Raw genomic sequence first — 27,384 nt, forward strand, 5'->3', positions numbered from 1 at the left:
TGTGAGGTGCAAACAGCGTTTAATACTGCTTGAAATGACTTGCTGTCCTCCAAGTGAGGCTTATTTCCTGTTCTGCTCAGAGATGGTAACACCAGTTCTCGATTGCACACGTACTTCTGTTTCAAAAAGCTGACTGAGTTTTGAAACTCTTGTCCTTTCTGATATCCTGGACACAGGCTTGCTGCCTGGTGTGTACAGAAAATTCCCACACCAAGGTGAGGTAGTTCCATTTTTTATTTTAGTTTGTGCAAAGTAGGGAGCATGGTGGGAACCCATGATTTGTGTAAATATACGCAATTTCTACATTTTAACAAACAATGGCATCAACACACATTGGCTCCAAATTACACTCATTTTTCATCAATCAAACCCTTATTTGCTACCTATATCCCTTGCTTGTCATCCTAATAATTCTCCCCTCCCATTTACTGCTTAGTCCTGTTGACTTCACTCCTGGTAGCTCTTGATCAAACAGTCTGTTCATTTTGGAATAGCACTCCCTTTCCCTTAAAACAAAGGATTAGCCAAGCCTATAAATTTCCAGAAGTTTCACAATGCAACTACTTAATCACATCTGCCAAGCTATAGCTACTGATTAACAACAAAATAATTTCCAAGTTTGGATCACATCTCGGACTAGGTATCACTTCAGAGAGTCTAAGAAGCAAAAGCAGCAAGATCAGGGCTGACAAGGTGATGTGAAGAAGCCAAAGGAAAGCAGAAGGGCAGGTTGTATCACCATGGTGGTTGTCCCTCTGCCTAATCTGCGAAAATCCACTTGCTCTGCAGATACAGGAGGAAAACCAGGCTGAACACAGCTCTTTGTGGAAAGCCAACATGCCCACCATGCCCACAGACACTTTTACCTCCCCCAGGAAAGTACTGAAGATTCAGGACATTCATACACACTACCCTTTACCTTAAAATGTTCAATGGCTTTTTTTCCAGAAGACCACACTCTTAAACTTTCTACAGACATTAAGCAAAAGACGTCATTTCAGTGCCATTGCCAGGATGCAGGGGCTTGCAAAGGCCAAAAGATTAACTAACTGCCTCTGTTTCTTGGTGGCATTTCAGGTGCTTCAAGCTTAGTGAAGAGCCATAAGGACAACCTGGGAGAAACCTGCATTTCTTATCTTGCACATGACCTTTTTTTTTCAGATGCTCAAATCCCAGATCTGTGTTATTGCTGAGGTTGCAGTGACATTCCAGGAACTCTTTGTCCAAACAAACACAAAACTGTCTGGTCACACAAAACATACACAAGTCCTAGACTCAAGTGTTGCCCATAAGCAACTATGAAACATGGCTTTTTCCTCTCTCTCCACAAAACCTTCTAATCTTTCCCTTTTTACCTTCCACATCGCAACACTTTGCTAGGCAAATTATCAGTTCATAGTTGGCAGTGTGTAAACTCTCACATCAAAGGGACCCAGCTGTCATTTATGCTAAGTGGTCACAAAAAGCTCAACTGTTTTTCTCCTCAGAATTCTAAGCTAGCCTAACAAATGCTGGCTTTAGGCAGCATAATTGTAACAAAAGCATTTCCACTAATATTAGCTTCCCGAAACTCTGTTATTTTCATTGTCAACACACGTGTTATTTTCTTCATTCATAAATTTTTTATGAATGGCCAGAGTCTTGTGGGTGGACCGGAAAAAAAGAGCCTCAGTTTGTTTAGTCTGATAGAGAAAATGCACCAGAAAACCACCAACTTATCCCCATTATTAAGCAGTAATTACCATAGAATTTATAAACACTTGTAAATAGTAACATCTTGTGTACTGGAAATAAGGAGGATAAATTCCCTTGTAAACATAAATCAATAAATTTATTAGCTGGATTGCTTAAGGTATTTTCTTAAAAGATATTTCCCAACAAAACCAAAGACAGGAAGGCCCCATTGTCTCATTTTCCCCTTTTTAAACAATGAAACTCTACTGACAATCAGTGAAGTGTTCTAGTTTGTATTCATGTAAACAAAAGAACCTGCACATCCCCCTGCAAATCCAATGACAAATAAGCACACAGAGCAATAGATTAAAGACTCCCAATTGAACAGGAGGCTAATTTAACAAAGCATCTCTCAAGCAATTCACTGATTAGTTTCATCATTCATCCAAGCAGAAATAAATCATTGACATCAAAGAACATTGCACATACTAACAAAAAATAATTTTAGATAATGCTCCTCTAAATCACTTTGATTTCACTGTTAGGTTGTTAATGCACTAATTTTTTGCCCACTCACTGCCAAAGAAATTAATCAGAATCCAATTTCTTACTGGAAAAACAGGAAAAAAATTACAGCATTCAGCCTCTGATTTAATGCTGAAGATACAAAAATCACTGAAAAAACTGCAAACATAAATTAGCATAATTTATCTTTTAAACAAGCACTTTGAATTTGAAAGAGATGCCGCGATTTTGCTGTCCCTTTTGAGAAGGCAGCCATCCTGATGAGAAGGGCGAAGTTCTACGGAATTTCCTGAGGAGCCAGCAAAACCCCGAGAGCTCACGGTGGTTTTTCACACTGCCAGATGCTGCGGGGTGGCACAAGCTCCTTCTTCATTGTTTACAAATCGTGTTCGGTCTGCTGCGCCCCTTTGTTCCGCCTACAGAGCTGTCAAGACGTGACAGCTTGACGACAAAACCCCATCAGTGTCAGGGAAGGCGTATTCCCAACAGGGAAATGTGTGGGGGGGCTGTTGTTCTTTCCATTTTATTCTCTCCTCTCCAGCCAGTTACCAATTAAATCCTAACCAGGTGCAGGAGTCCAGAGCAAGGAGTGACCCAGGGACAGCAACGCAGCAGGCACAGAATCACAGAATGGTTTGGGTTGGGAGATCATCTTGTTCCAACATCTCTAGGCAGGGACACCCTCCACTAGACCAGGTTGTTCAGAGCCCCATCCAAACCTACCTGGCCTTGAACACTTCCAGGGATGGGGCACCCACAACTTCTCTGGGCAACCTGTTCCACTGCCTCACCACCCTCACAGAAATAAATCTAACATTCCACACATCTAGTCTAAACCTACTCTTTCTCACTGGAACAGGTGGGACTCTGATTAAAATGTGATTATTACCAGAAGAAACGGTGGCAGGGACTATGAAATTAGATAAGGAAGAGATCCTACATTGGACCTCCAGCTACCTCCTTCAGTCTATTTTGGCACTGCCAACTGGTACATGTCGACACCTGAAGCTCACTGTCTGAACGAAAGAGAAGCTGTCCAGGTGGGACAAGCTCCTCCGTAGGTCCACGTGTCTCAGCGGTGTCTTTATCCAGCCCTGAAGTGGAATTCAACATTCACGCTTATGCGAACGTTGTGCTCTTCACAAATATGTACTTCAGGCAGTATTGTTTTTCATTACATTAGAACCTCAGGAACTATTTACGCAGGGCTACAAAAAGACCACTTGGAAGACTGAATACATTGCTGTGCTGCTGCAGGGAAAGCTCTGCTATCCAAAAGGATCCATGAACTGCAGAGCAGCCACACAGTGAAGAGAGAACACTCTGCAACATTATTCACATAAAACAGGAGTAACAGTGACTAAGCTGGCAGTCACTTTTAATCCCAGCTATACTTTAAGTAGGAACTTCAAAATGGTGAGATCTTTAAGAGCTTTCTACCCAGCATGATGCCACTGCAAGGGAGCACTTGTTAGGAACTAAAAGAACGTTTCCAATTGCTGATGTGGCATTTAATTCAATAGAGTCCACCTCCATACAGCCAGGACTTCACAGTGCGGGGATTATGGAAAATATAGACCAAAAAAAAAAATAAAAAAAGCATATTTGTAGATTAGAAAAGACTATTGACTGTATATCATAGACAGTATTTTAAACAACAAATGCTCTGGCAATGTCAAGGGTATTCTTCCTGACAAGACAAATAGAATAAATAAGTGAGAAATTCCAAAGATCTGACAGATTTCTGGATCCAAAGTTTACAACCTACAGTGCATTAGGACCCCAAGTTTTGGATTAAAAATTCTAAAAAGAAAATGTAATGTGGTGAAGTTGTGAGGGTGGAGAGAGTGTCTCATATTCCAAGAGATACTACTGTTTCCAACATTTCCACAACTGGGAAGCCTCAAGAAGAACTTATATTGCCTCCTAAATAGCCGTATTTAAATGTTCTGTGAGTCACCCAGTCCCAGATAAATGGTAGAAAATGGAAAAATAGTGTACAAATTCCTCAGAGAACAGCATGACCAGAATCCATAAACAACTGCCTCTGTTGGCTCCCCTCAACACCTTCTCGTACTCTTCAGTGACTCTTTTGATTTCTTCTTTTTAAATCCTAAGTGATAAGGCTAAACCTCGAGTCACAGGACAAAGCATTAAACTCTTCCAACATCCACAGAACACACAGCTAATCCTCCTTTTCCCTGATCTCCTGACAACAGCAGATGCCATGAGGACTGGAGGACACCAACATCCTCTGTGTGGGATTGTCAGCCCTGCTCTGCTTTGCCAGCACCTTTGGAGGCAGGCACACAACATTTACATACACAACTCTTACATTTCAGCCGACTCAGGTTAAATTCGGGCACTGTCCAGCACTTACACAACCTCCCAGATCACTGGCACTACGTGGCAGAAGGACATGTGGGAACAGCAGGTATTCCAGCATTTACTTCCCTGTTTCTTAATCTTCTCTAAGTCTGAGCAGAAGAGAAAAAAACTGTGTATCAACCTGTAAACACCAGGGTTGCGTTAATAAAAAGTTCTAAGCTTAAGCCAGAAAAAGTGCACCAAAACTTTTTCAAGTTTTGACTGTGTGTTTCATGGAAACAAGGATGAACACAAATTATCACCTCCAGGATGGAAACTACTCTTTTAATGTCATGCAAATCTATTAAACAAGATGAGTAGTTATGAGAGTTTAACGAGTTTTTCTGCAAGTCTGGGAAATTGCAGTATAAACTTCAAGGTTTATTAATCTCCTGCCTTGCCGTGCTATCCTGGCTGAGGAAATCACTCTCTGTAAGGCACACACTAACTCTCATGCACAAAAGCTTTTGTTAAAGTACATAACTTACATTCCAGGTGGAGAAAGGAAGACCAGAACAAATAATATGACTGCCAAGCAACAAAGTCCTCCAACTCTGCCTGTACTTTCTCCCTCAGCGATTTCAAGACGCACAGTTTGAGCAGCAAGCAGAAACCAAAAGAGAATGGGAAAATTGCAGGGTATCTTCTTGCTTATGTCTGGCGTAGGAATAAGTAAAGAATGTTGAATTGTTCTCTTGTGGCACTGTGGGACAACAAAGAGTCAGCAAGGAAGACATCTGGAAGTTTTGCAAGACCAACTACTGCTCAGTAAGGGGCAGTGTTTACTTTTCCCAGTTTTAAAAAGGGTTTAATCAACAATTTCATGTTCTTCAAAATCTTATTAGCAAGACACAGTATATGCAATAAATCAGGCTAGTTTCAGCTCATAAAAAATACTTCCAATCCTACTTGTAGAAAGGACAATAGCACTTACAGAAAGGAATGGATCTCTGAATTCCTGATCCCACTGATATTAATAAGCAGCTACAGCAAAGGTAATTAATCAACTTATATAGGCATCAAAATACAGGTTTAGTTATCAAGGGAGGTATCAAAGTAGCAACACATTTCCACTTTGACAGTACCTCAGGCAATGAACCTCTACAAGGATAAAATCCTCTCATCAACAAGTGATCCTTGCCTTTCCATAGCTCAGATGAATCCCTGACATCTTTTGAGATCCACTGGTTAAAAAGACATCAGAGACAAGTAGCAAGGATTGAGCTCTCCAGGAAATTTGCAATTAACTAAAAAGCTGACACATTAAGACTTGAAAAGCAAATAATAGCACACAAAGAAAACACAAGAAAGAATTTCAAGGACTGCACATTAAGCAACAGTACAGGTCTACATTTACAACACTTTCTTCAGGGCAGTCTTTCTGCCAGGAAGTAGAGCCAAGGTTAAAAAGCCCTTGTTGGAAAGTCAGAAAGGAGGTCAGCAGCATCTAAAGATTTACATATAATGAGTGACTACCAATGTGTGTAAAAAGCCATGTTTACCAAATAAGGAAGCAATTAGAGGGAAGTGCAGTGCCATGTAATGTCATCTCTAAAGGTTATGAAAACAGAAGTTTAGAAGGCCAAAGAGGTAAAGGGGAATAACTACTGCAATTACAGAGCCAGTGAAGTTTGCATTAGCTATTTATTTTTTCCGGTAATGAAAACAAGCTCCTTAAAATGTACTTTTGCATAGAGCCATGAGAATAATTAATTAATAACTTATCATTACTGATTTGAATAAACCACAGTCACTTCTACATCAATAATAAAATACTTAGCAAAATAAGATTAAAATGGGGGAAAAGTGCCATTTCATTATATATAAGGTTATAGCTTCCCTAAAAAGTAATCAGAAAATGTCATTTGTTGCAAGATTGCATGAAGCCTTGTCCACAGAAGAGCAACAGAGCTGAGGAAGGGTCTGGAGCACAAGTCCTGTGAGGAACAGCTGAGGGAGCTGGGGGTGTTTATCCTGGAGGAAAGGAGGCTCAGGGGAGACCTTATCGCTCTCTACAAGTCCCTGAAAAACTGGATGCAGCCAGGCGGGGGCTGGGCTCTTCTCCCAGGTAATAAACAACAGGACAACAGGAAGCGGCCTCAAGGTGTGCCAGGGAAGGTTCAAGTTGGACATCAGGATGGATTTCTTCACTGAAGGGTCTGTCAGGCACTAGAATGGGCTGCCAGGCAGGTGGTGGAATCACCATCCTTAGAAGTGTTCAAAAACACCTGGATGTGGCATTCAGTACTCTGGTCTAGTTGACAAGCTGGAAATCATTCAAAGATTGGAATCGATGCTCCAGGAGGTCTTTTCCAACCTAAATGATTCTGTGATTCTGTGAAAGTACTTCTGGGGCTCAATCCTCTCCTGAGAGTGCAGCCAGCCAGGCCTCAGGAACCCAACCCAACCTAAGACCAAGACAGCATAATTATGCATTAGAATCTGAAAACTAATTTCACACAAGGGCCTTTGTTCACTGACTCAGTGCTTCCCTTGCTTTTAGCATCATAGGATTCACATAACCCAGTCCAGCTCCTGCTCCAGCCAGGGCCACCTGGTCACTCACAATATGCTGTATCTCACACGTCAGGACCATGGACAGCTCTGGAATCCACTAGGGAGCTCCAGCTTCCCCCTCCCTCCTCTGCCAAGTGTAATTGCATTCCCTGAGGGAAGAGGCTAAAACAAATCATATCTGATTGAAACAACCTCTGTTCAAGGCTGCAATTTGGAGAAGACAATGACAAGGTTCAATAAACTGCAGCTCTTTTCTGCCAGCTGAACAACGAACCATGGAAATAAAGTTTCAGAAAGAATTTCTCCCTGGAAAGGTGGTTAAGCATTGGAATGGACCGCCCAGGGAGGTGGTGGAATCACCATCCCTGGAGGTGTCCAAGAAATGACTGGACGCAGCACTCAGTGCTATGTTTTAATTGACAAGGTGTGGATTGGTCAAAGATTGGACTTGATGACCTTGGAAGTCTTTTCCAACCTTAATGATTCTATGGTTCTGTGAAATCACAGCAGCTGCTAGGACATCATGTTATTTTGTTATTTTTAAGATATTGTCAGACCCAGCAAGTAGGTTTTGAGCTTCCTATCAAGCTAAAACCAATTTTATTTTTCACTTAAAGCAATTCCCAAACCTAATGCAAATCCAGGGCAAACTAATGAATGTACAGAGCAGCAGGAAGCTGTTAATACGATGGGAAAGCACTGGATTGAATACTCCCTGAGTAATAAGCATTGCACAACAGCAAGCTACTTGAGTCTAGAGCCTTTCCCTCCACGTTGTTTTTGGGGCCTGCTTCAGCGCCAGTTTAATGGCTAGGCTGTGGAGGGACAGTTTCCTATCAGCAAACATTCGAGCTTTGTGACTTGGAAGGGGATGGGGTAAAAGAGCAAACAGCTTGGAGTGTACCAGCAGGGAATATCTGAATCAGGCTCATGCTGAACCCACCCTCAGTACTTGCTAACATAGAACAGTAACACTCAAACATGAAGACTGCAGTTTCCATGCAACGTTTCCAAAGACATATCCTTGGGCCAGACTTGTTTCTCCGGCTGAGAAAATTACTCCATTCTGCCTCTTATACTCACTGATACTCATCAAAATTAAGCTTCTAAATTTTCCTTTATTTCTTCTTTATTCACATGATGAATCACATGGAAGACAGCACAGGTTGGTCGTTGGCTTTTGATAAGAGGGATATAAAATCATAGAACGGCCTGGGCTGGAAGAGACCTTTAAGGTCATCTTGTTTTAGCACCTTTCACTAGACCAGATTGCTCAGAGCCCCAGCCCCAGCCAACCTGGCTTTGAACACTTCCAGAAATGGGGCATCCACAGTGTCTCTGGGCGACCTGTGCCAGTGCCTTCCCACCCTCAGAGTGAAGACTTTCTTCCTAGTATCTTATGTAAACCTACTCTCTGTCAGTTTGAAGCCATCGCCTCCTGCCTTGTCACTACATGTAACTGTGCCCTCTGGTTTCATCTTCCCACAGTATCGCCAATTCTTTTTTTAGAGCTTTCTAAGTCAATTAAAGAGGGATATTCAAGTGGTGTTGCTCTCCACACGTCTAGATGGCCTTTAAAGGGCAGACAGAAATGATTGCAAAGTGACTTTTTAAATGCTGTACAACATGTTCTTTCTCAACTGTGTCCAGCCAAAAAAAAGTCACACTTAGAGAAAACAGCTTTTCCCCATGGCATATAATTTTTTATAATGTGACCTGTAATTAGAAAACCAAATTAGATTTTTTCTTTTTTGTATCACTAGTAAAGATGCTGCACAAGTGGACACCCTAGACCTTCCATTTTTGTCTTGGTCCTCTGATAGTTCCATTCATGACACCTGGAAACAGCAGATATTAGACCAACCCACTGCTAACAACCAAGTTAGCAACAATATCATGCCCTTTTTCCCCCAGTAAATAAGATTTTAGTGACTCCAGAATATGCAGAGAACAAGTAGATTAAAGAGATTCCTTTTAACAGCATCCCTATGGTAATCTTACATTTTCATACCTTTCAACATAGATCTGTACTCTTCTCACCACAAATAAATGTGACTCTGTCTTGGACTGCCAGAGCCTGCATAACCTCATCTTTTTCATTTAGCTTCCCCTTTTCATCAGCAAAGCAACGGCACATTTGGGTGTTTCATCTCAGAGTTAAATCCCAGAGGAAAAAACCTTACCAGAACTACTGAGTTTCATTGAGCTTTTTTGTATTAAAATCTTGGAGGCCTGTGAAGTTTGTAACCTTTCATAAATTAAATCAGGATTCAACTGAAAAGTTTATGAATATTAATAAATGAATGGCTGGCATTTTTCGTTCACTAAGTAGTTCAGTGGTAAAGCTTCCACTTAAGCAGTGAAATTTTTCACCAGGGTTTCATTAAGCCTGAAGAGGACACTTTTAGATAAAACTGACTGGCAGACTCTGCACTCCAAACATTCCAGTGAAGAGGAGGTTGTTTTACAACACTTTGCTAAAGATAAATTAGCAATGATTCCGCATCGGAATCCAAAACGGGCAAGTCTTTCACAGTGAGTTTGGCAAAGTGGTGGGTCACAGGCTACACTATTTTGTTTAAAACACTTCTCCCACTCTTACTTAAAATTCAGACATCCAAATTCAATACATCAAAGAAATGTAAGATCTCCACTGAACTTGCAGTAATTCATGTGTAACAGGGCTCCAGAGCTCATCCCACTACAGAACAAGCGCAAACCCCAGGTGCTGCAGAGCAGGAGCTCTCCTCTGTCAGGTGAGCCAGGGGTAGAAATTAAACATTCCCTCAGGCCTCTCAAGCCTCAGGTGCTGTGAATGCCACTCATCCCAGGGAGTGATCCAGGGAATGGCTCCACAGTTTCGTATGTTGGGTGAGTAAAAGGTGAAAAAAAATCCCCTCTCCAAGAGCATTGCATAGAAGGATGCAAGATTTCAGATAGCCAGCACACAGCACTTCTCCCTTTCTCCCAGCTGCCACACACAACAATGTATTCCAAACATGAAGGCACACAGCCAGAAAAAAGGTTTTTTTGTTCTGTCTGTCTGCCTGTGACAGAACAGGTTGCCGTGAAGGACAGACCTCTAAGGCAAAAGCTCACAATGCGATCAGATAAACTCCCCCTGTAATTCCTAACATGAAGCATGTGTACATATGAAGAAATATCAAACCCTAACACGGAGAGCTTTCAACAGAGATTTCTGTGGTAGATAGAATATTTTCAGTTATTTCCAAAGTGCTGAATGATGTAATTGTATATTCTTATGTATCACACAAATGCTTCTACAAAGAGAGACTACAGCAACAAAAACGCAATTAGAGACATCTGGGAATAAGAAATAAACAGAGAAAACAAGAAACTCCATACATGAATGAAAAAAATACTGCCATGATTTTGTAATAACTACATGAGAAGAGCAAGTGCTCAGTGCTGACCCAGCAGATGAGGTAATAGCTTACACAGCTGATTGAACAACCCTGAATTCATTTTCTCTAAACACTGTTGTAATTTATATCCATTTTCACAGCCACAGTGGTGCCTTAAAGAACCTAAAGCACAAGAGTAAAGCTCAGACATTCAATTAACAGCCAAGGCAGCTGTGAGGATAGAAAATAAAATTATTTTCTCCAAAAAAATCTGTAATTTCTACAGCGAATTTTAAATCTGAGATATTCCACAAATGAATTTTAAATTGAGGATAATTTAGGCTAGCATTTCTCAGTATTCTGATTGCAATCGGGATGTGTGGTATGCTAAATTTCTGTTTTGATTGTTCACGGGTTTCCAGGATTTGGCTTGGGATCTGATCTCCCAGCAGCCTTTCCATGGCACTCTAAGCACAGAATTCCAAACCCCAGAGAACCCACAGGCTGCAACACAGCCTCTACTGCATCTGCTTTATTCTCTGTTCCTTCTCCATCCAAAGGAATCTACTGCAAGTCCCAAGAGTGGAAGAATATCAAAATACAGCATAAATTGCTCTTAACACACCAGCAAAGTAAAAAATAATTTTCACTCAGCTCATCATTTTTGCAGAGACAGCTTTTTTTATACCTCAAATAAGTAGCTAGACATCCACTGAAGGCAAAACATAAAGACATGGCAATCAAAAGACAACTTTTAAAGTAAAACCTGTGGTTTTTAAATTTACTCTTGGTGAGAGGAATTTGGAGTGCACAGCCGATAAGTGGTAGTTAAGCGTATGTTAGTGAAAGGAAAAAGACTCTGAAAGGATAATTTCAGGGAAAATGCTTTTTGAAAGACCATGAATTCTGGTTGGAAAGGCTACTCTTCAAAGACAAATGCATACCTTTCACATTTTTGCAAGTTGTACTGTATATAGCTTCTTTGAAAGTACAACGGGATATTAATATATTTGCCAGAAGATGGAAGAAACTTCTTAAATTTACAGGGAAAATGGCTATGAAGTGACAGGATTGGACTGCTGCCAAATCAGGAATCCTGCACAATTTATGTTTTCCATATTTACTCAAGTTTTAAGGACATTTCAGAAATGAACCACACCTGACCCACTAATAAGACATTTAACAAAATAATTGTATATGGCTTCCAAAACCCCGATCTGTAGAGCACTAAAATAACATCAAATTAACTTGGAAATTCCACAGACAAATGTCATCCCAACATGCTGATTGAGAATGGAACCAGGGTACTTTTTTTTTTGATCTGAAAAGATCAAAACAGCACACAGCAACAAATGGAGGGAGCAAAGGAAAAACATAATCACAGAATCATTTAGGTTGGGAAAGACCTCCAAGGTCAACAAGTGCAACCTTTGGGCCATCACCAGCTTGTAAACTAACCCATGGATTGAGTTCCACATCCAGTTGTTTCTTGAACACCTCCAGGGGTAGTGACTCCACTATACTCTACCATCTGAGGTCCTCTTTCACCACTAAATTTTACTGGGCAGGACTAGAAAAGCACCTGTGGCTTGGATCACGCCAACACAGAATGTACCAAAACCTCATACAGGCATCTAAAACCTCAAAGAATTGTGCACTTTTTCCTTCAGGTGTGGGAAACCAAACATCTAATGCATTTCACAGAACTCCATTCCACTTTGTGTCCCCAGTGAACTCGCTGAGCAAGCAAACTCAGATTCTGCTAATCCTTCAAGTAACTGCTTGCTACCCCAACTACAGAAGTGAGACCTACCTCGTGGGATCTGCAGAGGAATGCCCTGCAAGAACCAAGCATACCTTGCTTTTATTAAAAAAAATTCTACCTCTCCTGACAAGGTTTGTTTTATGTGCTCTTATACCGTCAAAGCCACAACAAAGCTATCAGGATAACGTGAGAGCATTGTTACACAGCGTTACTACAGGAAGAAAAAAGCCATCTAGACAACAAAAGAATAGGCAGGAACAAAGCAACTGCAGCTCCTACCTGACACCAATGATGAGCAAATCACTTCACTTTCAGAAACTTACCATAAAAACATGCTCTTTTCTCAAACACTTTGAATTTCCCTCCGGGTGTGCAGGTTACTCTGGTATTGGATTAATGGAGTAGTACCTCCATGGAAGGGGGCTGTCTCACCTTTATGCAGGACAAAGCAGAGATGCCAGAAGCATTACGCTGTGGGAAACAGGTGCAAAATGGGATTTGTGCTCCTTGCCTGCATCCCTGCCATGACTGTCTCTGAGGTCTGTGTTAAGCTGCATGGACTCCACACAGCGTGACAGCAGCCCAGAGAGCATCAGTGGGGAGACAATTGATCCCCCAGCTGTGATTAAAAGGCCAGCTAGACAGAGATACTAACAAAGACTGAAGAATAGCAGCAGTAGGTGGGGAGGCCTGGAGGCTACCTAGGAGGGAATGCAGAGACAAAAAAGTGGTGAGAAAAAAAGGATAAAGAACTGCAGCAGCAGGCCAGGGAGCTGTCATCATTCTCCATCAGAGAAGGGCTCCAAAGGGATGCTGTGGGTAGCAGATGTCTTTGACAAAAGCCATCACAAAAATGCACTGGAATGAGGGAGTTTTGAAAAAAATACTGATTTCCTCTCACCCTCTTACCTGTAACAGAATTAACCACAAATACAGCTTTAGTAGAACGTACATGCTAGTTCATCTCACTTCTATATTACCAAAATGCCTGTTGCTATCAACAAAAGGTGCATTTACTGTTGTTTTACAATTTTTCCTCCTCTCAGACAGACACCAGCTTGAAGTTCAGCTCAGGCATGGAAAGATCCTGTCCCAGCCGACAAGCCAGAGTTTTGCTCTTATGGATTTATAGACAAGAGTATCTATTAGGAGAAGTCTTGAAATCAAGACCTCTGTGAGGTCTCTCGACAAATCAGGTTTGACTTTGATCTGTCTTGTACATTGTCATCTTCATGGAGAACTAAGGGTGGCAGAGTCGTGAAGAACATTAGCCCTTGAGAAATGTATGACAAAAACCCAATTAAGCTGGTGACACTATTTAGGAGAAGGGCAACTTACAGCCTAACCTGCTTTTCTGCAGCTGGAGATGCTCTGAGGGAATGAAAATGCAGTTCATCAGTGGGAAGATAAAACTAAGTGGGATATGAAAGAAGCAGCTCTGCTGAATAAAAAAGGTAGCATTTTTTGCAAGCTCACATATCTGTAAATATCTGGGCATTAAATGACTTGACAGAGCTGTTAGACCAGATCCCCTTCACTGCAGCTCCCCTCAGAACCACCAATCCAGAGTGGGTACCAGGCATCAGTTAAGGACCCTGCTGGGTCAGGTTGGCCTTTCAGGTCACCTCACCCTGGGCAAATGTTACCCTCAACTAGAGCTGGCCGAGAGAATCAAGTGCAGTGTTCCCTAAAGCAGAGAGCCAGCAGTACTCACAGGAAGGGAAAAGAGAGGAGAAAATATAGCAGGGACATAGTTATTAACATGCATTTTACAAACCAAGTGAGTGTGAAAATCAAGTTTACATGGTTAGAAAGGGTAATATTGCGTGGAGGTAACTGGCATGTCAAACTTCAGAGTACAGGAGAAATGGAAAGAAGGGCTAAAAGCTTATATTTAAAGGAATAAAACCAAGTATTATAATTGCTGTGAATGAGGAGTTCCTTGCAGGATCAAAATGCTAATAATGAAGCAAACAGGAAGGATCTAATTTACACTGGAGTAGAACCACGCTGAACACTTTCTAACTTTGCCTCTACCTTTTTTATCTCTGATGAACAAAGCCCCTTTGAAAGCAAAAAAGCAAGTTTCTGGTCTATTTGGAGACATTATTTATTTTGTAGGCTTCACATAACAGCAGGTTTCAGAAAAGTACTCAGCCTTACAAGTGCTCAGTGGGAGCAGATATCAGACTTTAGAGAGAAACCAACATTGCTAATCATCACTATATATGTTTTCTCTACAACTTCATTGTTTCTCAGCTATCTAGTCTCAAACAGATACTCAATATGAAATTCATAAAACATAGGGATTACCTTGGCACCATGACAACAATCTGGTGTAAATGCATACCTGAACATGGCAGTATCTGACTGTATCTCAGAAAATAACACACTCACAGAATGGTTTGGGTTGGAAAGGACCTTAAAGATGATCAAGTTCCAACCCCACTGTCATGGGCAGGGACGTTGTCCACTAGACCAAGTTGCTCCTGGTCTAGTGGACATCCTTATATAGTTCCAGGGATGGGATATGCAGAATTTCTCTGTTTCAGTACCTCACCACCCTCATGGGAAGAATTTTTTCCTAATATCCAGTCTAAACCTACTCTCTGTCATGAAGACATTCCCCCTTGTTTTGTCACTCCAGGCCCCTGTAAATAGTCTCTCTCCATCCCTCCTGTAGGCTCCCTTCAGGTACAGCAAGGCCACATTTAGGTCACCCTGAAACCTTCTCTTCTCCAGGCTGAGTAATCTCAATTCTCCCTTTCAACCTTTTCTCATAACAGAGCTGCTCCATCCCTGAAATCAACCCTGGTATTTCTTCCTCTGGACTCACTCCAACAGGTAATACCAAAATGATGAGTCCTTGGCAGAACTGCACTCAGCAAAAGGGTACTGTTGGCTAAATCCTGGCCGTGCTGAAGTCAGCTGGAACACTTCTATTGACCCAGAACTAAGCAGGCTTCACTTCCCCTATTTTACCACATACTTTGTTACTCATTTCGCCACCACAGTTCTTTCTATATTTATATACTGGTCTGAGAATCACAGGGGCTCCCTGGGTCGCTTCCTTTTTTTTTTTTTTCTTTTTTTTTTCTTTTTTTTCTCCTTTGTGTGAAGGAAAATGAATAGTGGCCCAGCATCTCTACCTGTTTACTGTGCGGGGAAAAAGGGATTTTGCAATATTTCTTCCCCACAAACCCTACCTGAAGAAATCCTCATTTTCGTTCTCTCCAGAGGTCTCCAGGCAGAGATTTACCTGTGCAATAACACCATACATTGAATTTGAATGACCCTGAAGTGCCTGAGGGAGTTGTTATAAAGAGCATCATATTCACACAAGAATTATTTCTCTTTGGCTTTCTCATTTTGACTGGCATAATACCGGATCACAGAACAGATCTGCGTAGCCTTTGCATTTATTGCCTTTTTTCACCTAAACTGTCTCCTATTGAGCCCAGTCCCAGCACTTGAATTTGCAGCATTGCTCCACAGTACCAAGCTACACTGTGCATAAATAAACAGCAACACTAAATACAAGCTTGTTCAAGCAGAAAGGTGACATTAAGCTCTGCTTTGGAGTATTTGGAATTGATGTGCTGTACCATTCCAAAGGATAAATCCGAGGATATATTTCTGAGGGCACTACATGGTTAATTGACACATTTTCCTCACAGACCATTAGAAAAGCAAAAACATTCAGAAGTTTAAAAAAGCCCCAACAAATGGAATAAAAGACTTGTGGTTGTTCAGCCTAGAGAAAAAAGACTGTGGGGAGACTTGATAGCAGTCATATGTGGAAGAGAGAAGTAAAAAACCCCATCTCTTAACTTATAGCCAGGGGGAATTTCAAGTTAGATGTCAGGAAATATATTCTGTGCATAAGGACAGCAACATACTAGACTGGACAGGCTAGTGGGTTGTGAAATTTCCATTAGGAAGCTGTAAAAATTATAAGATAAATATTTCTGAAAAAAACCCCGAAATATGGTAGACTTAGATTAGATGTTTAAAAGAAATTCCTCACTCTGAGAATGGTGAGATGCTGGAACAGGATACTCAGAGAAGCTGAGTATGGATGCTCCATCCCTGGCACTGTTCAAGGCCAGGCTGGATGAGGCTCTGAACAACCAGAGCTGGTGGGAGGTGTCCCTGCCCATGGGGCATGAGATGGTCCTTAAGGTCCATTCCAACCCAAACTATTCCTGGTAGAGCTGCCAGCCAGAGGGCAGCAGCCAAGAGGGCACTGACTCTGAGCATCCCCTCCAGACACAGACCTGGCACAGGTTTCACTCTGATTCCACCACGAACTCACGGTGCCTTGTGTTTTGGTGTAGCACTGCCTCGTTGTTGTGGTTTGACACTGGCCAAAGGCCAGGCACAGCTCACTCACCCTCCCCTGCCACAGCTGGGCAGAGGAGAGAAAAAAAAAATCAATGGAGGGTTCATGAGTTGAATTAAGGACTGGGAGAAAACACTCCAAGGGCAGTGCAGGCTCAACTTAGAGATACAAAGTGAATTTATTACTAATGAAATCAGATGAGGATAATGAGAAGTAAAATAAGCCCCTAAAAACATCTTTTCTTTCCCCAACTCCTCCCTCCTCCCCACAGACAGCACAGGGGGACAGGGCGTGGGGATTTTGGTCAGTTCACCACCCGAGTTCTTCTTCCACTGCTCAGGAAGAGGAGTCCTTCCCCTGTGAGACTGTGGGGTCCCTTCCCACAGGAGACAGTTCTCTGTGAACTTCTCCAGCGTGGTTCCACTCTCACCAGCAGCAGTCCTCCCAAACCTGCTGCAGTGTGGGTCACTGTTCCACGGGGTGCAGCCCCCCAAGGACAGGCTGCTCCAGCCTGGAAGCAGGAACCCTCTCTCCACAGGGTCTCCCACTGGATCACAGCCTCCTCCAGGCATCCACCTGCTCCAGCATGGGCACCTTCCCCACGGGCTGTGGGTGGATCCCTGCATCCCCATGGATCCCCATGGGCTGTGGGTGGATCTCTGCATCCCCATGGATCCCCACAGGCTGTGGGTGGATCTCTGCATCCCCTAGGGGCTGTGGGTGGATCTCTGCATCCCCATGGATCCCCACAGGCTGTGGGTGGATCTCTGCATCCCCATGGATCCCCACGGGCTGTGGGTGGATCTCTGCATCCCCATGGATCCCTATGGGCTGTGGGTGGATCTCTGCATCCCCTGTGGATCCCCATGGGCTGTGGGTGGATCTCTGCATCCCCATGGATCCCCACAGGCTGTGGGTGGATCTCTGCATCCCCTAGGGGCTGTGGGTGGATCTCTGCATCCCCATGGATCCCCACAGGCTGTGGGTGGATCTCTGCATCCCTATGGATCCCCAGGGGCTGTGGGTGGATCCCTGCATCCCCATGGATCCCCATGGGCTGTGGGTGGATCCCTGCATCCCCATGGATCCCCATGGGCAGCAGGGGCACAGCTGCTTCACCATGGTCTCACCACGGCTGCAGAAGGGCTCAGCTAGGAAAGCGTGCAGAATTATGCAGGCAATCATGTACCCAACAGGTACCCCCAGCTTGGTAGCTACTGGCCAGTAGACAATCTGCAGCACAGATTTAATTGCCAAATTTCTCCTTAAAGACTCCAAAAGAGTATCAGCTTTGTAGAGCAAGAAGGAGAAAGCAGCCTGGATTCTTGGTCTGAGCAACCTGCACATCCAGGATTTATCCAGTGCATCCTGATGGAAGGAAACCACAGCTGCTTTATTTTCCCTATGTCCAAAATGTCACCTGGAAGCCAGTGCCTGCCACATGGGAATTGTTCAGGTGATAAAAATAGTTCCAGGAGAGAACCACAGTGCTTCCCCTCCACGTCACATCAGGTTATAAGGACTCTAAATCAATAATGCCTGGCTACATTAATTAAATTTCTGAGCTGCAATGCAGCAGAGCTCTCATTATCTGTACAGCTGGGCTTACACTCCGTTCTAAGCAAGAAGACATAAAGGATCTCTTGAAAGTCACTATATAATCTTCCTACAAGATTTGTGACTTTGCTACCCCTTCTTAATAGCTTCAGCAGTAGCATAACCTTCCCTGACTTTGTCCAAGCATGTCCAAGCCACACTCCTGTAAGTGTTTAGGACTATGTGGGAGAAGAGAGGTGGGAGCTGCATCTTCTGCTGCACAATAAATACCTTCTGAACATAATCTGGTACCCTACTACATTCCAGTAAAATTGACATGAGCCATATTAAGACACCAAATAACAACACAAAAAAATAGAAGCATGTAGCATTCCATAAATTCCTACTCATTCTTCTGCTGGGTACAAAATCGACCCAAACCTAAGCCTCAAGTAAGATATTAAGCCTATTTTAAGAAGTATCTTACCAAAAAAGACAACTACTGCAGAAAGAAAATTAATGTAATGTGCTGATCACTGAATAATTCAAACGTATAGTCAACATATACGGTAAAACATCTTTAAACTGAACAAGATGAATTTTAATAACAAAAAATCATAAATAAAGTGACAGGCCAACAGGCAGACAGCATATAAAGGATAAGGTTTTATCAAGAAGCAAAGGTTTCACTGCACCTGTAGGTGGAAGTCTTGGTATATAAAGAAGTTCACTGCCAGAAAAACCTCTGCATGGAAGAACAATCTCCTTTTAGTATCTTATCAGTTACATAAAACTACAATAAAACAAAGCAAAGCTAACTGTGTTGCCATTGGGCAGACTAGAACCCACCCTTATTTCTATTTTTACACCCCCAGCCAGGCAGCTCATATACCCTGAAGTCACTTACAGCCATCACAAGTCTGCTGTCCCTGTCACTTCTCATCTGTGCCCACTTCCTTTAATTATTCTTTTGCTTGCAACAGTTCCTGCTTCTAAAGCAGGAAGTTTATGGTGCCATAAAGCAGATGGACATTGACAAAAAAGCCCGTAAAATTCCCAGGGCCTCTCTGTCCCTCTTTGCTTCCCACTTTCTCTTTGAGTTCAGCCTTTTTGCTCCGTACTTCGCAACCCCACAGCATAACGTGTGTAGCTGTGACCTACAAAGGTAAAAACGATACGTCAGGGAGAGCATTTCAGTTGTGCAGCCAAAGAGTAGAGACATGAGCTCTTGTATTACCTAGGAAAGAGAGCGACGGATGCTCGGTCACTTTGGGTTTGAAACACAAAGGCTGAGTCAGGGCAGCCCATCCTCTCTCTGCCCACGGGCCAAACCGACACTTGGCAGCCAGATCCAGCCCTTCCCTTCCTCTCTGTTACATTTGGAAAGGTCAGCATCTATTTATGTGTTCGCATTGACTGAGACAAAGCCCGTTTGGCATGTGCGTTATCGCAGATAAAATCCACAAAATCAGGCTCACCCAGGACAGCCTGGCTGAGCTGCTTGGCTGGAGACGTTCAGCAAGCCAAGGCTGACCAAAGCCCACATCAACAGGGGACAGAAAGCAACTCCTCGGTCTGACTCAACTCACTTCAACAAGGGCATGTTGCTCATCCTTCATTTAGTTACTTCAAACCAAGCACGTTCCAGCTCAAGGGTTTTAGCACGAATTTGATTTTCACCATCAGGTACGTTTGCATTTTCTCTCTATGGAGCAGTTTCAGAAACACTGTGGCTCTTGCTTACCTGACCAGTCGGAGTAGAGCATGCTCTTTTATAGCTTCCCTAACAGGCCACACAAACCGGTCCAATCAGACAGCTCTTAATTAGTCGGGATGGAATCATAGTGAAGGTAGGGGTTTCTCTCAACTAAATATTTTGTTCTGATCACCCTGATACCAATGGCTAAAGATTATCCAGGACTGAGGGAGATGGAAAACCCTGCAGTTTTAGCTTTCACATTTTCCAGATTCTGTACTGCATCAGTGTGTGACTCTGAACTTTGTATAAAGTGTTAGCAAGTTCTCCTCAGTGTAGTTAGACACAACAATCCTTTTTCAGCCCAAGAACCACGGACACTGTTGCAGCTTCAGGCCCAAAAAGTTTAAACAGCAAATTGGGGAGAACAAACTGAGGGGATGGGACTTCAAAACCTGAAGCTGTAATTGGAAAATTAACATGTGGTACAAAGCAACAGGTGCTCAAAGAGTGTTTGTCCTTTCCAAGGTTTCAGGAAAGCCCCACCTGAGCTGGCAGAGGGAGGTCACTGTTTTGTGATGGATTTGGGATTTCAGATTTGGGGTTGGGTGGTTTTTTTTTGTTTTTTTTTTTTTTTAAAGATTTATTAAAACCTAACATTCTGCTTGGCCACCGTAGTGTCCTGCCTCCTTTCACAGCGAAGAGCAGCATGCTGGATGGTCTCCTTTATAGAGTTTAGAGAGAAATCATAGTTTCTGCAACTCCACTGGTTCCCAGGATCCTAAGACCTGTCCTTTTAAATGCATTTTTCTACTTTTCTCTTTGTTTCAAGAGAAGTACTTGCCTAAATTTCTCAGGCTCCTGCTTTGAGGAGTGATGTCTATTACTGGCTTGCTTGCAAGCAATTTCTCTGAAGATGAATATTCCTTTCAAAAGTATCCAGAAACTTAAAACAACTCACAAAATATGGTTAATACTCTGATATGGTTAATATGGTTAATGCATCTAATTAACCGATGTGGTTAATACATCTGAAATGCCATGGGGATGTAACAAGAATGTAAAGGAGGGCCACAGCTATGTTAATATAATAATAAAAAAATTTCCTCTGGAATAAATAAAAATGGCTCCATCCACATTGCTGGGCTTGAGCAATTTAGTGATTGCAGAAGATTTCTTAGCTCTAAACCAGTGACTAACTTACAGGATAATGTAGCCCAAAACTAGGTTTTGGGTTCCCTAAATAGGGAACTTGCTGTGTTTCGTGTTATACAAAAATAAATATGTCCAAAATTAACATGTAAAATGTCACTTAGTTCAGAATGTGAGCAACACAAAATAGAATAGTTTTTCTTCTGAGCAGCCTGAAGATAAAATTCTTACAGCTGGGTCAACATTTTCTGACAGAGTGCTTTTCAACTAAAAATGCTGTTTCATGAAAATATAAATTTAGTATCCGTTCATTAGTTTTTCAGTTTTTCTTTGAAGTGAAAAGGTTAGAAGGTTTTGGTGGTGTTATGGCATTTCATTTTAACTGGTTTTTTTTTTTTTTTTAATGTAATACTTTAGCTGTTGGGGTTTCTTTTTATCAGCTCCGCTGCTGCCTTCTTTTTTGAGTGATTATATCACTCCTTTTAATTTTTGAGGTTTTTGACCCACCAAGGGAGAAATTGGCAAACGAGAAAAAGCTTTCATGTGGAAGTAGTCATTCATTGCTCCATTTCAGTTTATGAGGACAAAATCTGACGTTGCAGAGTTTTGCATGCACCAGTAACTCCGGGTGCTGGAAGTAGTTCCTCTTAGTCTATCCTTCTGTGTCATTTTACCCCTTGATTTTGAGAATTAAAAGTTCTGGGAGCAGAAATGAGATCTTGCACTGACTGCACCATCTCTCCCCTCCTGTGGAGGAGCTGGTCAGCACTCAGCAGTCAGGAGAAGCCAGGCTGGCCACTGAAGGTCATGGGTAACTTGTAAATGTATCTTGGAACCCTGGTCACTGAGAATTTTTGACTTTCTTTGCTGACAGGCACTGACCCCAAAGACAACACTGCATTTGACCTGAGGCTGTGGAGAGGGCTCCCAAAATTGAGTGACAGGGCTGGGATTGTGGGTGTGTGGTTTGAATAGAAGTGTGGAACATCATCACATGGTGGAAAACTTAGAGTTTAAGGTTTTGGAATATAGTAGTATATATATAAAGCAAGATGGAGGTTTTAGTGCAGAGGCTAAGCGCTTCTTTTTCACCCTCTTCTTCACGGGTCTGGGTGGTATTTTGTAATTGTGTAGAGAAGTCCACATTGTGGACCACAGGTGGTTGGTTACTGGGTTAAAAGTAAAAATAATTTAGGTGTCATTTCTTAATTGGGCAGTTTATCCTTAAAAGGCCTTGTAGAGAGAGATAGGGCTCCATTTTTAGTTTGTTAGCTTGAAGTGCTGTAGAACGCATATTTTGTGAGACTGTAATATAGATAAGAGCTAAAAAACATCTGAGTCTGAACACAAAATACCGTCTCAAGCATTTAACCCTGGCAGAAAGAAGATAAAACACATCAGTGGACCTTTATTAAACAGAACACAGAGCTGTGTGGTGGTGAGTGTCCTGACAGACACACACACTTCCCACAGCTGGGAAGTTCAGCCATGGCTCTGGTCCTGTACTACTGCACCAAGGCACGACAGAAGGCAGGACTAGCATTTCCCACCCTTCACCATCTGACTGCAGTGGGAGAAACCTGGCTTCCATCTATTCCTGCAGGTATTTTTAGCTGCTCTGAGTAAGCAGGATGTAACCACGTGAGTAGCTGGGATGTAACTCAAAACCACGTGAGACAAGCGTCAACTAACACTCATCTGCTCTAGAGTTAGAGACTGCATCAAGCCCCAGTTTCAAATGTGATTTTTAAAATAATTTTTCACTCCTTGCTGTCTTTTTCCTCCTCAGAGTTTCAAAAACAAAATTAGCATTAGAGAGGAAGAAACGTCTCACCCCAATAGTTAGTTTTTTGTGCAAGTGTCTGATTTTTGGTGCTTGTTGGCAAAAGCCTATAGCAAGGAAGAACTGAGGTAAATTTCTGAGGTCACCTTTCTCCATCCCCCAACAGCTTAAAAACCTCAATTATGTCAAATGTAGCTTTTCACTCTGCTGTGTATTGCTTTGGAGGGTAGAAGACTGAATACATTTCAAAAGACATTTCAAATGCTAAACTTTAATTTTCTAATCTGGCAAAATAAAACCATTAATTGAAAAAAAAAAAAAATTCTGGTTTCATTGTATTTCACTTGAAGTAGTTAGACACTTTTGGTTACCAGTAAATTATTTTAAATTACTAAAATATGATTTCCTCAGCTGCTCACATCCCTTGTGAAGTTTCACTTGCAGAAGCTGTCGGTTACAAGAGTGGCTACTTGCACTGAGCTTCCCATGAATAGTCATCACAAAAGGTGTTGGAGAAATCCAAAGGAAATAACTGCCAGCCACAAAAAAAAAACCCTGGGAAATGTGGCATCTGTTTCTGGCTGCTTTGTGATCAGGAGAAAGATGATGTTTTCCAAATCACACATATAATATAAATATTTGTTTCAAGCTTAAATTCCCACCATTAATATAAAGGCAGAGAAAAAGTTGCCCTAATTGTGAATGTAAAATGGAGCCATTCTGTGAGATCTTCTGGGTTTTCTGAATCGTGTATTGAGTAACAGAGAATTATTTGACGATCGTGCTGTGTGATTTGTGCTTTTCATTCCGACTGCCTGAATGAAATTTTGGGAGCTTATTTGTTTTTTCTTGGTTGCTCACAACATCTTTCGTTTAGCCAGAGATTTTGTGTTGTCTTGCTGCTGCTGCTCTTTCAAAGCAAATTCCCTGCCCTTACAGTTACAGCAAGTAGAATAATTTGTAATTATTTCAGGGGGAAAAAAAAAAATCAGGTTGGGAAAGGGAGTTTGGTGTAGAGTCTGCAGGCTTTTTCCCTTCTTGCATGCTGAGAGTAACAGGAAAAACATCCCGAGGAAGGAAATGGCACTTTGGTTCTAGCAAAAGGGGAGGTTGTGGCAGCAGCAGGTTCTGGGAAAGGTGAGATGGGAGCCAGCTGCTGTGCAGATCCAGGGTGGAATGTGAAGCTAGAGCTGTGTAAAGAAAGTCAACCCCTTTAGGAGGACAATATGTCCTTCCTTGGGGCAGACCCTCTGTTTTGTTGGACTGATTTTAGACCCAGGTGATCCAAAAATGGTGTGTAAAATGTGAAACTGCCTGAAGCAATGTGGGCTAGGATCTGATGGATGGGCTACAGTGTTGCCAGGAGGCAGAGATTACTGCCCTTGCTGTTGATTTTGGATGTGCTCTGTTAATCTTTTGCTAGCAATGTACTCTGTTCTGTGTAATGCTCTGTAATTAATAACTGCTTGGAGAAACGCAGTGAAATATTGGCTGTCATTTGTGATTTTTTTTTCTTGATGTCTTGGATATGGACATAAATTTTAGGTCTACAGACATTCCATTAAGCAGCTTATATTTCTATTTCCACTAATTCTCCTTTCTAAATAGTACCTCCTTATCTGCCTTTGAGTTGTATTTAGTTAGGATTTGCTCAAACCTGTTGCTCAAACATCTTTGTGGTACAAAGTTCACAGCTCTGCCGAGGATTCTGGTTTTCTCCAATAAACAGCACTGTAAAGTAGCAACAAATCACACTAATCACCATAAACAAAACTTACAGCCACTGCTCTGCAACACATCATAAACTTTCTGTCAGTCTCCAGAAGCTCAGTCCAGCTTTAAGTGTGTAGCCACATAAAATATTTGTACTCAACATACGAAATTCAATGTAACAAATTGATTTAGCAGCAGTTCCTGTATTAACTAAAAATACAAGAAGCAGCCTAGATCAGTATTACAAATTGCCAGCTCTCCAAAACCCTGCACTTAACCCAAAGTACTTTTGAGAGACATTAATAACCAACCACTTCCAACATTCAAAAAACACAGCAAGAATCAACAAAGTCAAGCTGCTGGCTTCTCTTATTTGGCTTATGCTGTTTGTCATCAATGAACATCATTAACCTGGAAGTGATTTGGGACACCATCACACAAAGCACTGTCCCATCCTGGCCACACAGATCTGAAGTGAAGCAACTGTAGGTGAGGGATCGGGCTCACAGTGACTGCAATCCCTGATGGAAATGCAGAAATCACCCTCTTAAAATAGCCAGAACTAAACATTTTAAAAATCAACACAGGTGACCCAATTTCATGCCTCGTGTACATCCCAAAAAGTCAGCCAAGGAAGCAATAACGTTCATACAACCAAAATTTTCAGAATCTGGAAGTAAAAAAGCAAATACAGTTTGGTATTGAGAAATGAAAATAAAATTCCTTGATGACCCTTCAGCCTATTTATACTCATTCGTATCATGTTACCATTTAGTATTTTAATACTTAAAATGAAAATAAAACACTGTTACTAACCTGTGGGAAGAGAGAGTAAGTTGCATTGTCAATTGTGACAGAATATAAAAATTCCCCATCGAACCAGAGGTTCTTTCCCATGGGGGAATTCATCTTTGTCATAGCAAAGAGCTGCCCAGGGTCACAGCATTCTTCCAGCAGTTTCCTAGAGAAAGGAAGAAAAGAGTAAGCTGTATTAATTGGAACTTGTCACACCTTTGTTAATCATCACCCCTCACATCCGTGTTCCTGCTACTCTCAGGTGCTCCAAAGCCAGCAGATGAACCATGGGACTCTTTTTTTACTTATAGAAAAGCCAGAAAACCAGCTTTTATTTCAAAAAATCTTAGAAATTACTGGGGAAAAAAGTATCTAAATTTTCATTCAGACTCACACAGAAACAAAAGCAAGATTCAGCAAAAGAAACTCTGTCCTATAGGTAAAAAAACTCATCTCCAATGAATACAGAAAAAGCTCCCTTGAAAATTTGATCCAAGGTACATAAATATTCAGTACCAAATTCAGTTATTTGTGAAGAGCAGGCCTCCTAAAACCCCCCAGTTACACACTTATGTATGGAAATTCTGGCACCTCTTTTCTGTCACTGAATGTCCTTGTGCTAAATTCCCAGCAGTATTAGAGCCTGCTTCCCAACTGAAGGGCAGCTTGAGTCATCCCAGTATGATGGATATATATAGAGAGAGTGGCTGCACTTGTGAGTGTCCCTGCTGAAACTCCATATCCTCTTACTCCTTCATTTCCCAAAAATACTACTCAGCCTGAGTAGGAATTGGAGAGTTGGTGAGGTGGTTGAAGGTTGAACTGAAAATTCCGTGCCACAGCAATTCAGATCCTAAAGTAGGGGATGATGAAAAGCTCTAAAGGTCCAAAATATCCTATTTTTCCAAAGCCTGCACGGCACTAGGAAGGGTGACGCTCACAGACGTAAAACACACACTGCAGAATTCCACCATTACAGTGTAATACTATGTTATCATATACGTTCCTCATGTATTTGAAAGGTAATTCTAAAGAGACTGGAACCATTTCCAGTGGCTGCACAGAAGCAGAAAAACATCAATTATTAGTGACTGGTAAAATGCTCAATATAGCTGTTCTCCTCTGCAAGAGAGGAGATTTTATTCAAAACCATTAAGTTATTCACAGAAATCTAAGTCTTAGCATTTTTCAAAAGTTTTACTGCTACTTTTCATCTTTAAAAATTGGTATTTGAAAATCCACATTGTTTTTCCCTATCAAAAACAATTTTGTCACAAGTTCAGAATTCTTTGCAAATGTGTATTATTTTTCAGACACACTTCAACTGAAATAACAATAAGTTCCCAGCAACAAGGGATTCCCATCCCAAGAACACCAATGGCTTTATCTACGACCATCAAGGAGAGGGTTCACGTCACCCTCCTGCTGATGTCCCAACAAAATCCACACCTATTTCCCAGCACGTGCATCCCCTGCCAGAAATACTTCAGGGATTTATGTCAACAGTGGCTCTGAAACACATTTGGCTTGACCACCTCTAACAGTCTCAAAATCTAATCCTGATATTCTCTCCTTATGTCTTTGGTGTAATGTTTACCCTAAGAGTAACACTTTTTTGCAAGAAGCTTTGGTGGCAGGGGAGAAACCAAAATCACTGCTTAATAATATGTTGTCTTTAGTAACCTTGTTCAGAGTCTAATTTTCTGGCACTCCACGTTTTGGTTGATTTTTAAATTATTTTTCCTCCATCTTTTAAGAGATCCTTAAAGGAGGCTGCTGAAATTTCAACCTCCCCTCTGATCAGCAAAAAGGTTGGAGTTTCCTGAATTTCTTGCTATGAACAAAGCTTTTTTTCCTCTTTCCATAATTCCTGGAATTATTCTCTCTTTTTCAAGATCCACCCCTAAATATTTCACTCTAAATAAAGCCTAGAAATATTATTTCTAAGGTAGCTACCCCCCTGCCAACTACAGGGACAAACTGACCTCTTATTACTCATGCATCCCATGCCATCCAAGAACAGACCAAAAATTTAGGCTCATGTCCCATCTCCCAGAGCAGGCAGCAGCCAATGCCTGCAGCTGTAAGAGAGCCCTCTCAAACACCACATAATGGCTCTACTTGCGGCCATTTTTTGCTCCAAGCTGCCAGTCT

General features: G+C 41.9%; 1 protein-coding gene across 1 annotated transcript in view; it reads right to left on the reverse strand.

Moving 5' to 3' along the window:
* ST8SIA1 (ST8 alpha-N-acetyl-neuraminide alpha-2,8-sialyltransferase 1) overlaps positions 1–27,384 on the reverse strand; it is a 94,906-nt gene that overhangs the window by 46,096 nt on the left and 21,426 nt on the right. Inside the window, exon 2 of the mRNA XM_040062402.1 lies at positions 25,252–25,396. Coding sequence (XP_039918336.1) covers positions 25,252–25,396 — 145 coding nt within the window. The remainder of the gene's footprint in view (positions 1–25,251; positions 25,397–27,384) is intronic.

This window comes from Hirundo rustica, chromosome 4 (assembly GCF_015227805.2).
Source record: "Hirundo rustica isolate bHirRus1 chromosome 4, bHirRus1.pri.v3, whole genome shotgun sequence".
In the NCBI taxonomy this organism is placed as follows: domain Eukaryota; kingdom Metazoa; phylum Chordata; class Aves; order Passeriformes; family Hirundinidae; genus Hirundo; species Hirundo rustica.